We start from the raw sequence: 13768 nt of genomic DNA on the forward strand, positions 1-13768 counted from the left end.
CCTGTTTAGTGCACGTCTGTCACAACACAGCACAGATCAGTCAAAAATTTGTGCTAGAGACACCCAATACAGCTGTTCTGCCGAGTGACAGTACAAGCTGTGGTATCAGGGAGGCTTTGGAACAGCCCCCTCTTTACTGCTGTTCTGTACAACAGTCACATAAAGGCCATCAGCTCGTTTTGGCACCTGAGCTGAGCAGAAATGGTGCCAAATGAACATCAGACCAAAAATAGACCCTGCCCTGTCAGGCAAGTCTGAGAGAGCCTGATCAAAGATGGGGAAAGAGGAGGAACAAACACAATGCCCAGTAGTCAGAGCAGAGCAGCTGCCTGACACTTGTGGAGCTTCCTACACACGCTGCTGGGAAGGAGAGGCTGAAGAAAGGATGTGAAGGAGGAGGATGATATAGATGGTTCAGCAGATGTTTAATTGGAGCTACTCCCATGCGTGAGAGAACGCACGAAGCTGTTCAATGGAAAATGTGCGTTCAGAAGTGGACATGGCACTGAATATGAGATAATTATTAAGGCATTTCTCTTTTGGAGCTCTTCTCTGTGGAGTTTTTACATAATAAATGTTAGCGTTGCCTTTCTACACGCACACACATTCCCTGGTCCAAACAAACAAGCAGCTTTTTTGCTCCTTGTCACTGATACCTCTTGAAGTGAGGATCTTTGGCCACAAATAGATCATTGCCCTATTTGAAAAGTTGCTAGTGGAAGGTAGCCAGTTTTGACTGGCTATATATACCTAAGCTGGCAAACCAAGCAACCTCTCAGCTTTTGCTTCTATATATAAAAAGGAACGATATAGAATAAATCAGCTGGGCAGAGCACATGTCAAATCAATCTTTATCCCAACATTTTCTGAGTTTGATTTATTCTGCCGAGCCAGAGGAAGCCCTAAACTCTGCTCCCAAGTTTGCCTAGGATGGTCTGGCAATACCAGGAATTTGCTGACAACAGGTTCTTTGCCTCTGCCGTGGTTCTAAGCGCACTTTTTGTCCGTGCCATTTGAGACTGGCTCTGGAAACCAGGGATGGGGGCGGCCTGCCTTGCCTCCCAAATTGCGGTGATGTCCCGCAAAGCCGGGTGCTTGAAACTCGGAAACCGAGCCGGGGGCTTAGCAGGAGGGATTCGTTTGGCTGTACGGAGCTTTCCTCCTCCCAGAGGCTCCTGGCAAGCCCTGAGAGTGAGAGCGGGACAAGCTTCGCCGGCAAAGCGGGGAAGGGGTCGGGGGGAGCCGGGATAGAGGGGGGGGGGGGAGCTGCAGTACCGTGCGGGGCCACCAGGTGGTGCCCGAGAGCCCGCGGAGGAGCTGCCGGGCACCGGGGCGGGGGCTGCGGGGGTGCGGGAGGTGACGGGGACGCGGGATGTGAGTGGGGTGCGGGGGTGCGGGAGGTGAGGGGGATGAGGGATGTGAGGGGGGTGCGGGAGGTGAGAGGCTGCGGGAGATGCGGGGGCTGCGGGAGAGGTGCGGGGGTGCGGGAGGTTAGGGGGCTGCGGGACGTGCGGGGGCTGCAGGAGAGGTGCGGAGGCTTTGGAAGAGGTGTAAGGGCTGCGGGAGCCGTGCGGGGGTTGCAAAGGCTGCGGAAGAGGTGCGGGGGTGTGAGGCTGAGGAGCTGCGGGGGCTGCGGGAGCCGTGTGGGGGCTGTGGGGGGCTGCGGTACTGAGTGTGTGTGTGTGTGTGTGTGAGTGTGTGTGTGTGTGAGTGTGAGTGTGTGAGTGTGTGTGTGAGTGTGTGTGTGTGTCAGTGTGTCTGTGTGTGTGAGTGTGTGTGTGTGTGTGTGTGTCAGTGTGTGTCTGTGAGTGTGTGTGTGTGTGTGTGTGTGAGTGTGTGTCTGTGAGTGTGTGTGTGAGTGTTCGGGGAGGGGCTGCGGGTGGGTAATGCCAGGGAAAGCTGCAGCCTCGCTGGTGTTTGCACGGACTGAAAGATAACAGGATGTGGGGGGACACGTCTGTGTCCAGGACACTTCCAGGTAACTTCAGAGCACGGTGTGAATATCGACTGACAGGTGGCTTCAGGAAATCCCAGCTTTCCAGGGAGAAACATGGACTCGAACCAGAATTACCCAATTTTTTTCGGTTTTCACCTGATGTTTCCCTCATTCCCCCATCACCTTCTCAGCCCCAAGGGGCCTGACCCCAAGAAAACCTTTAAATTCTGGAAGCAGCTCTGCTGGGATTCTAAGCCCCACAAAAACATTGATCTCTGTATTTCAACCCAGGCTAAAACTCCAAGTGCTCCTTGTTTCGTTCTGTTTTCATTTCTGTCACACTTGGAAGTCACTTCTGTCACCTTCCTGGAAGTGAATTTGTTGTCAGATGCTTCCCTAAGCGAACCTCTTAGGCCCACCACAGAGACACCAACTCTGTTTGCAGGTTCCCAGTCCAAACCCAGCAAGGATTTAAGAGCTAAAGCTTCCAATCCCTTTTTTTTTTTTTTCTTCCCACACAAACCTGATAGCCTGGAAAGGTACCTGTTGTTTCCTGAAGTGAGAGGAACTGTAATCCTAATGCTTCATGTTAGGCAGCTGGAGTCAGACCTCCTGCACAGTGTGTTAGAAACAAGGGATAAATATTATGTCCCACATCTGAAAATCAACTTCACAGAAAATATGCATGAAATGATAGATGATAATGGAGAAGGAAATGCCAGCGGCCTTAATGAGTGGTGCTAGGCAAAGCTGGAAAAATAAATTATATAATAATCTCTTATTATATTCCCTTTCTCATAAACTAATCCTGACCCACAGCAGTGCTACTTTCCAAGAGAAAATAACCAAGATGTGGTTAGAATTATGATACAGGAGTCCAACGCAAAGTGCTTTGTACTTTTGTTGTTAAAATTCTGCTTCATCTGGTAAATTTTGTGGAAAGGATGGGAACAGGGTGAGCAATTTCCAGCTGAGGCAGAAAAAAATGCTGAATGCTGCCTCTTGGTGGCTGGGAAGAAGCTCCTGAACTTTAGCTCAATATTTTGACTGTCTGAAGACCCAAGGGAGATGTGCAAAGCTCTGGGAGAACAGGAGGGTTCTTGTGTTTCACTTCAGCCCCCAACTCACTGCACAAGCCCAAAACAAAGCCAGACACTTACTTTAGGACTGGGTGGCACTTTCATCCATTCCTTACAGATGACTTAAGGGTTAGGGCTCTGTTTCTGCTGGGAGGATGCACGTGTTACATTTTTGTTGGGTTTCTGAGATGCTTGCTTGCCTTTGCATTGCTCAGCTCTGCAATGGGGATAAATAAATAAATCAAAATAAATGCAAAAAGCCAAATGGAAATCCTTGGAAAACATCAAAAAGAGCAGATGAGTGAGGAAGATTTTTTTTCCTCCTGCTTACCCAAAGGTGCTGTACACCAGTGCACTGGAAGAGTCTTTCCTAGGTCCTCTCCTAGGCAAAGAAGATGTAAAGCCCAACTCTACCAGGAGTGTGGTCAGGCCCCAGCTAATGGATAATTACGGACATTTTGTGTCCCTTCTACACCTCTGACCATTCCTGTCTTATCCACCCGGAGCTATCAAAGATTTTATCAAAGAAATTCTATCAAAGCTCTGGATGCCACCACCATGGAGAAGCACTTGTGTGTGTCTGTGAGCACACAGGTTGGCTCATTCCCCCAAACAGAGTTCACCTAAGAAGCTTCCACAAGAATGTGTTTATAACTTTGGGGGTTTGCTTGTGGTCTGGCATCTTTTAAAGTCAAAAGACCACTCTGCACCTTATAAATCTCCCTATGATCTCTTAGTGCATCAGATATGGAAGCTTAAAAAGCACGACTAGAGGGAAGGAAAGTAAAATGTGCTCTCACAAGGTGTGTGGTGGAGGCATGTTCTTTATTTCTGTGTCTTTATTCAGGAAGATGCAATGCGTGCTTTCCTATACATCATTATACATCATTTTTATACTGTGATAAACAGAATTAAAATATCAAACAGGAAAACCCAGAAAAAGCCAGACTGCTTGAGACCAGTGGTTCAACCAGTATCCTGTCTCCAGCACTGGCTGGTATCAGATGCTGGAGATAAAAGTAGGAGAAACTGTAGAGTAGCCTGTTACGAATTAACATGCCCAGGAGAGAGGTTTCTTCCTGACCCTCATCAGTTAGTGGTTGACTTATATGCCAAAGCATACATTTCTATACATGCTCACGGATTTCTCTCTATCTGTACCCAAAAGCATGTGACAAAACCCTAAATCAGACCCCTGGTACATTCACTTACAGCAAAGTCATTCCGAGGAAAGAATTTGCTTCCCCGCAAGAGGCTCCGAGAGCTCCGAGCTGGGAAAGGCAGCTGGGATTTGCAGCTCAAGAAGGGAAAGTGCTTTTGCAAACAGCACCTGAAATATCTGCCTTTTCAAGATATTTTGGGGATTTTGATTGCATCCCTCAATCATCTCTCATCTCTCTGAGGAGCTTTACGCACGTAATGAAGCAAATACTCACGGATGTGTAAAGGGAGCTATTAAACAGATTTTGAGTCAGACATTCCCTTTTTTCTGAAAATCACAGGGCCAGACTAAAACAGGGCTGGGAAGGTGAAGGCAAAGCTGAGCATTCTGCATCGCTCCTGACACCCCTTTTCTCCAGCAGGTGTTTGAGAGATAACACACCCCACAGATCTGTCAGGGCTTGGCTGCCTTTATGATTCTGTTTCCTAATTAATTTCAATCTTTTTGGCTTCAGTTTAAACCCATCTTTTCCTGTCCTACCCACCAGACACAGGCAACAGCTTATCTTTCTTTCTTTCTTGCAATTCTTGTGTTTGAGCAGTGTTTCTTTGCTTTTGTGCCCCTCTTTGGACCAAAACACCTCCATTTTTTTTCTTTACATCCTCACTAATAAGTTTTCCAGGTCTGGATTCTCTTCAAACTGTTCCATGTCTTTCTCAAAGTGCAGTGCCCAACATGTCCACCCAGTCAGGATCTTTCAAAGGCAGAGGAGTGGGGGAGGATGTCACCTTCACATGTCTTGAAGGTTAAAAATTGTTTTACACCTTCTGGATGGTCTTTTTTCCAACACCACATAAGTACTGAGACACTTATCCATTTTCCTATATTCCTTCCTATTTTTTTTTTTAGCTTATTTCCCCAATGCCTGCCAGTGCTCAAATCCAGGATATAATAAGATGTTTTCTACTGCAATTATAGGTGGCTTCTGCTGATGATTCAGCATATAAAACAGGCTAATTAATGAGCTTTGGAATAACCACCTCCTCCAGGCTCCTTAGTATGCTTGGCTTTACCTACAGGGATCATATATATGCAAAGACAAGTGCAAGGAAAAGAGAAATGCAAGATACTTAAAAATAATGCAGCAATGCTACTATATGGAGTAAATTTCAGGTGAAAAAAAAAAAAAAAAAAGAGAGAGATTCAGCATGCTATTTTTCTTCATTTGATGTGATGAGCTCATAAAAACTTCTGGTTATTCAGGATGATGTGAATGACTCGTCAGACTTAATTTTAGCAGCCTAAAGTTAGGCAGCATTTCCACAACAATCATCTCAACTCCTTCAACAGTAAACGGGGAAGAATGAACATTTCCAGGATAAACACATCCTATTGCAGTCAGCTCCCTAAAAACCCAGAATACGATGGGATGAACTCTGCTGTGAAGACAGAAGAAGAAGTTCCAGGAACCACAGAGAGCCTCAACCTGTAGGCAAACTCTGAGCTCCTTGATAGCTGAGGTCAGGTGAGATAAATCCCACTTTAGGCAGCAACAAATTTAGAGATGGTTATTTGCACATTAGATGAGAATTCAACACAATGCAAATTAACTGTAATCACCAGGGGGGAAAAGCATGATGAGATATTGCTTACAGAATAATTGCAGAGCTGTGCAGAGCGTGGAGCTTCCATGTCACAGACAACTTTAAAAGATTAACATTTGACTTTATTCCAAATCAAGCTGACAGCTGAGTATGTTGAATTTCTCTGTGGAGGGGATTTATGCAGCCATTTCAGACGCCTAAAAATATTTCTTTTTGACAAAATCATGCTATTTGGTCTCCAGATTGATCTTTGTCTTTCGAAAGAAATAGAATATACTGAAAAGCAAAGCAAGGCTGACATTCTGCAACTAAAGACATTTTGATTTCAAATATTGCACGGCTCCCTCTAGAAACTTGATCTCCTCTCTGAGGCTCAGCCTGATTTTGCTGATTTTGATTTCAAACTTCATCTTGATTTCTGCAGAGTGGAAAGGAACCGTTCTGACCAGCCCTTCAAGCCCCCAGACCAGGTCAGATGCAGCTCATGGCATTTCATGCAGCTCCCATGCAGCTGACATACCTCAAGCAGCACTTCTGGGAATGGCTCACGACTAGGAAGTGGGAAAAGCTCCTCAGGATCCCACTGTGCATCCCACAAGACAAGGCAAGGTGTAAGCAGGATCCCAAAGCTGCCCATCAGTCCTGTATCTAGTTATTCCTGCCAGTTCTCCTCCAAACACCAGACACATAAATCCACCCATGTAACCCCAGGATGGAGGCTTCATTTGAACTGCTAGAAAAGGACAATTTTTACCAAAGCACAACTGTTTGTTGTGATTGTGAGGAAGTTTTAGAGCCTCCTGGGGGGACAGGGAACTGACCTTGCAAATAAATCAGGTAGCTTTGAAAAACTTTGAACAAGAGGGCACACTGCACAGCTTTTGTTCCCTGCCTGGATCATTATCTGTCTCTGGACACATCCAACACTGGTCTCTGCAGGCTAATAAAGTTTACAGTAAGTTGCTCAAGTGCAGTAGCTGTCCAGTCAACCCAAATGTAAGCATTTCTCTTGTAGCAATGTTAATCTCTTACTGATACCCACCCTAACCAGTATGAAGCTCCTTCTAGCAGCTTAGCAATGCATTAAGATGTGGGCGTGCTGTCACCAAGGTTAATAACATAAATACTTGTGCACATCAGTTCATTTTTTTATATTCTAAAAGCTGTGCTGGGACAACGTGTTGGAAGTGATTTTAATTGCAGTAAAAATCTAGATTTGGGACTCTATTGATAGCCTGCTTAAAGTCACAGCTGCTTTCCGATAAGAGACCTCTTCAGAAGGTTGATTGACAGCTGTCACTGGGTCTTCTGGATCCTCACAACTGGTGATGAGGGCAACTGCACTAATTGACTTCTGGTTGGTACCCAGTGACTTGATCTCCACCGCTGATGTCTCTGCCTCTTTGTCCCGGGTCTTCTCGGTTCGGTTCCATTCCTGCTCCTTCCGATCCAGCTGCATGGCACTGCAGTGAGGAGCATAAACTTCTGTGGTCTCTTCAAACTGCAAGCAATCCACCTTATAGTACTTTTTCTTTACGTGTAAGACATCGTTAAACCTATGACCCCAAAGAATCTCCCTGGGGACATAGGAGCTCCTTGACTGATGTGAAGTCCCCGTCGAATCCCCCGTATAGACAAAAGTGACCAAGATTTCAAAGTTGTCCTTGGCCAGAGCTTTCCTGTCCAGGCCATACAAGGGGCTCTCACTATCGATTTCATGCACGACTGTCACGGGTGTAACGAGGATGATCTGGTCATTTAGAAGCTTCAAGTCCTTGTATTCCATTGCCATTCTCCCTTCTTTGTCTTCCCTGTAGCGCAGCAGCTGAGCCCGTACAGAGCCCTCAACCATGTGGTTTGGCCGGAAATCCCCGATGCGCCACATCAGGCAGAATTTATCATCCCTTAAACCTACAACAGCATAGTAGCTGAATCGAATGGTTTGAGCTCTTTTGCGAGCCGTGGCCATTTTAGCCAAAGCTGCCCCAATGATGAAGGTGTCAATAATGCAGCTTAGCACCGACTGCAGGATGACCACGAGGATGGCAGCCGAGCACTCTTCCGTAACGCAGCGCGAACCGTAGCCGATGGTGGTTTGGGTTTCCAGGGAGAAGAGGAATGCTCCCGTGAAGCTGTGGACATTTGCAACACAGGGGGTTATTTCTTCATCGTTGAATAAATCTCCGTGCTGGATTGCTATCAGCCAGAAGACCAGTCCAAAGAACAACCATGAAAGGACGTAGGACAACGAGAAAATCACGAACATATGGCGCCACTTGATGTCCACCAGGGTGGTGAAGATGTCCACGACGTAGCTCTCCCATTCTCCAAAGATGTGCTTGAAGTACACATTGCAGCTGCCATCTTTGTGGAGAAATCGTTTCTGCAATCTTTTCATCCCCATCTCAGAGCTTTCTTGCCCAGAGCCTTTGTAACTGATCTTATTCCCCTGGACATCCACAGCCCTGTAGCCACCACTCTGTTCAGTCATCTTCCTCATATCTGCCTTGGGGCAGCAGTTTACAGAACACACTTGTGGTTCCAGGGGCTATTTGTTTTCTTTTTTCATTGGCAATCTATGAAATAAAAGAAAAGGGTTATTTTTTATTTAATTGCCTATGCCAGAACTCTACAATGCCAAATTTAAATACGTTCAATCTGTGGCCACCATGAGCAATCTTCTGAAGAGTATGAACTCTGACATTCATTACACAACATAGCTCAAAAACTTAGGCCTGGAAATATGAGGCAGCTAGAAATTCAGCTGGGTAGAAATGTCCAGATCAATTCTAAAATTTAGTATGTAGATGAAAACAGAAACAAAAAACCTTTGTGGCAACCCCACTGTGAGTCTCTCTTCTAATGTTCTGGTGAAGCAACCTTCAAATCATGACAGAATCTTCTGAACAGTCACAGGAATGGCATGAACCCTCTTAAAGTTAGCCAGATATTTGAGGTACTTAATTATTTGTTTGCTGCATGTTTGGTTGGTTTTTTCTATTAGAAGAAATGCCCAGGAAAACACTCTCATTTAGACATAAGACTTCAGTAGCATGGGCAGGGAAGTTCAGTGCTAATGTGTTTTAACCAGAAAATGTAATAACCACACAATCATTCATCATTATTTGTGTTTCAGTATTGCCCAGAAAAAACCTGCTCATGGAACTGAACTTTACTGGGCAAGTGCTAGAGAGACATATTTATTCAATTTGTAGAAAACTATTTACATTTCAAATGAAAAAGAAACCTCTCTGAGGTCCTGGAAACCTTCACAAACCATTCCTTAAAACAAACAAACAAACAAAGAAAAAAATCCACCTGCCAAAAAAATATTTAAATTTTTATTAATGAGTAGGAAACAACCCTGCAGTATGCTGATGAAATTTGTGGATGACACAGATTTAGGAAGTGATGTGAATTAGGAGATTCCTCTGTCAGATCAGAGACAAAAATGGAAGACTCTGCAGATTGCAACCATATGAACCTCAGCAGTAGGAAGTGCTGGGCTATATGTTTAGTGACTAATAGAAACTTGTGTTAGAAACTGAGACCTCATCAACAGGAATCCAATGAGAAAGGAAAGACTTAGCTGAAGTCATCAGTTACTGGATGCTTATGGATTCCTTGTAGGATAAAGCCCAGAAGAAGGCAAATGCCTTTTCCTCTGGGTCCCCAGCTCATTCTGCCAAGTGCTGACATGCAACACACTGACAAGTCAGGAGTGATGGGCTACACAGCTAGAACAGGTCCACATTTCTGCCAAATGTCATGCTTCTGACTGATGTTTCTGAAGGAAAAAGTTAATATTTTTGAGGGGAAACTGCCTTCCAAAAGCGAAGTTTTCAATGGAAAAATGACAAGTACTTTTCCCAGTTCTAAGCTGGTTTCAGCTGACAAAAGTTCAGATGTAGGTTCACAACGAAGCCAACATATTCATGGAAAATGAATTTAAACAAAAAAGGTTGAGTGGTAGTCTTTTTCCTCAGCTCTTCATTCACTTTGCCTGAGCAGAAATGACTGCACACACTTCAAGGCAGCAGAGTCAGGGCCATAGAGTGTAATATATATTGGATGGACTAGATTAACAGACAAAAACTCTTCTCCCATCCAAAGAACAATGACAAGCATGCACAGACACTAGTCCAAAAACACTTAAAAGCCAAACATAGTTTCCATTTCTTTTTTTCTTTTTTTTTTCTTTTTTTTTTTTCCTTTTTTTTTCAGTGCAGAAATGAATGTGACATATGGTGTTGTAGCCTCAGAATGTGGCCTTCATTAAAAAACACAACATTAATGTTTCCAAAAATACTCACTGGAATACAGTCTTTGGAAACATTCATCTGACTTGCTTTACTCATAGCTTTAAACAAACAGTGCAGCCCAGTCTATTGAAGACTCTTGACCTAACATTTTATAAGTCATATTTAACAACAAACAAAAACTGGAACCTGTTGACTTATTTTTTTAAGAACCTCATAACGTGAGGTGAGAAAATGAAACAAACTGTAATCAGGAGCCAACATAATCCTAAATAAAACCCCTACTCAGGCTGATACTGTTTTTCTTATTGACTGATTCAAGCTACAATTCCTTGAAAATACTCACAATCATCCTGGCTCTCAGAAAGGGACTAAACAGTTCATGAATCAAAGACTCCTGGGCTGATTCCACTCTCTGCTGTTGCCATCAGCAAATCATCATAGTTTAAAAATGGTGTTTTGCTGGCACCATCATTAGATTTTCCTGGTGCTGGCAAGAGTCACACGCATGCAGCTATGTGGCAAAGTCCACTCTGATTTTACAGTAGCCCATCAGACACAGGAGACAGCTCTGCTTCTGAGGCACCTTGCATTTTAGTAACAAATATACAAATATCATGGATGCCTGGGATGGGTTTTTGACTGGTATAACTGGTATATACTGGTATATACCAGTTTTTGACTGGTATAACCATGTATTTATTAAGAGGCTGGGTCGGATTTTGCAAAAAATCAAATGTCTGCAACAAGAAAGGGAAGGTGACACAGAGCTTCCTAAACCAGAACCAAATAATCTACCCCCGAAGCTGGCTGGAGTAGAAAAGGATCAGTGCAGAGCTACACTAAGAGGCACATTTTGCTCTCAGGGTCTGAGTTCTTCTTTCTCTGTAATGCTGAAAATTGGATCGCTCGGAGCCGTTTGGCATTGCTGAGTGGAGACATGCCCCAGCTGACCTAAAATCCCAAATGTGCTTGGAAGTCTGAGGAAACAGCCTCCTCAGCCACTCAGAAACATCGAAAATGTTGCCCAGAATTTTGGGTGTGCTTAAAGGTAAGCCAAATCCAAACTTTTCCAGGCTACCTCTTGAAGTCTCTCGAGTGCAATAGTAATCATGCATCATAATTAATAAGTCTTTTGCCTTCTCTACTGTTGCTCAGAATATTTAAGCCTAAAAAAACATCCTTCAGTGTTTCTGGATTATTTAAGTCTGTCTTAAGATCCTCACTTCATTCAAGGGGACACTTTTAAGCAGGCAGGTGATTTTCCTATTCCAAATAAGAGGCAGTGAGGCTGTGAAGCCAAATGTTCAGTGCTCACTCTACTGAGACATTCTGCCTTTTGCAGGGCAGGCTGAAGACTTTTAGTATCACCAAAATTTAAAGAGGAGAAGACCACAGCCTTACAACCAGACACATGATCTTAAACTCTTGAGAGTTATTTCTAAAACCTTGTTTTTCAAAATGGAAATAATTTACACCCCCCTAAGCAAGCCATAAGAATGGCATTAAAGGCCCTGCTACCTGGTAAAGATTAACAAAGGGGGTGGGGGAGGATTTGAAAACATTCTGTACTCACTAAAGCTCATGGATCCATTGCTGCAAATGACTGTCAGATGTTGCCAGGAAGCCTTTTCACCCTCCTCTAACACTAACACACAAACCCTGGCCCTTTTTTGTCTTGCTCTTACTTTCTATGTTTTCTTTCTCTTTATTTCTGGGCATGTTTGTACACATCCTCAGCCTCCTCTTGCATACAGTTCTGTTGTTCAGAGGAGGAAGTGGACTGAAACTGGCAGTACTTTTGCTAACCCTTCTCCTAAATGCACTTTCCACCCAAATAAAAAAAAAATTATCAGAGATAAAAATGGAGCAGTGAAGGTTGGCAGGGTAGCAGGAAGACAAATATAGAGAAATCACAAAGATTTCATCGGGGTAAATGGCAGGGCAGGCTCAGAAGTTTTTCTAAAGCATAAAAGTCTGAGACTCGGGGTTCAGAAAATCACTGTATATTCTGAATTATCTAAGCCAAGGCTGGAATCTTACCAAAACAGGGAGATACAGAACTTCTCTAGAGACCTGTGTGCATGGAGTCTGCGTACTGACATCCCCCCCCCCCCCCAAACTGGTACCTTGGAAAATTTTCCCCTCAGTAACATATGGGAGAAATGTAAGTAAATTCCTGCATTTCAAAGGTCAGAAAGCAGTGCAGTGGGGGTTCCACTCAACACCTCCTTGCACCCAGTGAAGAGTTACCACAAAGCAAACACTAGCAGAAGCAAGGCCTTTTATTGTGTTTATCATCCTCACCTACTTCCACTGGAATAGAGCAGCTGTATCAGAAAATTTGAACTCTTGATTTTCATCAGCTTGTTCAGAACAGCAGTAACTTAAAAGCCTTAAGCATTGAGTTTAGCTTTTTAAAGAATTCTACTAAATGCAGCTGTCTATTTCACCTTGATATTTTGAGTCTAGGGCTCAGGGTTTTATGAGGATCATCCCTCTGTTGCACCTGAGTTGTTGCTACACCCCTTTTATAGCTGTGTTTTCCCATTATGTAAACAAGCAGGGGTGAATTTTTGTTCAGTGACAACTTCAGTCAACAGCCTCTTTGTAAAACATTAAGCAAAACAATGTGAATATCTTGGTTCCAGAATAATTCTCTTCTGGGGCTAAACCAAAAAGAAAACTCAAAACCTCCAAATGAAGTTGGGTACTCTCCCTCTAACCCCACAAACACAGAAGAGGACCTAAGAGGACCTCCTCCTCTCTACTGTTGGTTCAGCAACCACCTCAGTTCCCTGCTTGATTTTGGAAATGGTTTGAAAGGTTTCCAGCTTTAGTCATTGTTGTGTCACCCTGGAAGACTTCACCTTAGAGACCAGAACTGGGACAAGTAGAAATCTTTTGAGCTGCTTTGGAATTGACTCAAATACTTGTTCCTTTAAAAAACAAACAAACAAACAAAAAACAAAAAAAACCCACCCCCAAAATCTAAATTATAGGACAGCATTGAGACTCTTCCTTCTTAATTCATCTAAGTGAAACCAGATCTCCTTGAAACAAAACAAAGCAAAAAGACAGAAGTTTGAACCCTTAAGTTTGAGTAGACAGACTCTTTAAGTTGCTCCTTGGTGAGGTAAAGTTATTTCAGAGACATGAGACAGGGTAAAAGAGAACCAGCCCCTTCTTACCACTCAGAGCACTTCTTAAAACCTGTAGAAAGCTGAAAATGTCTATTTTAATTTATTTGCACTGTATGCACTGCTTTTAGCCAGGAACAGGCAGTGGAAACACTGAAATACCATGAGAAATGGAAAGTGCTGGCAACTTGAAACTCTTGATTTTGGGCCTCCCTGCCATTCTTTGTCTCAGACCATTTGGCAGGGTGGAAAACCTAAAACTGTCAACTCTTTGGATTCTCTTCTCCTTTTAACCCCCAGCCTCCAGCAGCTCCTGTACCAGGGTGCCTGGACACGAGGTGCCCTCAGCAGGATGAGACCCACATCAGGTCCCCCCCTTGCAGATGTGGGTGGGTGGATGTGGCAGCAGCCCCAGTGCATCTCCAGCAATGTTCCTGCCTGAAAATTCCTCCTTCTGGATCTCTTCCCATCAGCAATGAGCCATTTGCTTTTTGGTTTTGAGCTGACAGGCCCAAAGAGTCCCCATTTTCTGGTCAAGCTCCTGGAACCTCTGTTCCTAAAAGCAGCGTAGCTGATACACATCCTACA

The 13768-nt window shown here is 44.0% G+C and overlaps 1 protein-coding gene across 2 annotated transcripts in view; it reads right to left on the minus strand.

The window, feature by feature from the left end:
• Window positions 1-3821: 3821 nt before the first annotated feature.
• Window positions 3822-13768, minus strand: part of KCNJ16 (potassium inwardly rectifying channel subfamily J member 16) — a 31149-nt gene continuing 21202 nt past the window's right edge. For both annotated transcript variants that reach the window (XM_071764640.1, XM_071764641.1), the window contains one exon: window positions 3822-8357. In XM_071764640.1, coding sequence (XP_071620741.1) covers window positions 6992-8281 — 1290 coding nt within the window. In that variant the 5' untranslated portion in view covers window positions 8282-8357 and the 3' untranslated portion in view covers window positions 3822-6991. The remainder of the gene's footprint in view (window positions 8358-13768) is intronic.

The sequence above is a fragment of the Heliangelus exortis genome, chromosome 20 (genome assembly GCF_036169615.1).
Source record: "Heliangelus exortis chromosome 20, bHelExo1.hap1, whole genome shotgun sequence".
Classification (NCBI taxonomy): domain Eukaryota; kingdom Metazoa; phylum Chordata; class Aves; order Apodiformes; family Trochilidae; genus Heliangelus; species Heliangelus exortis.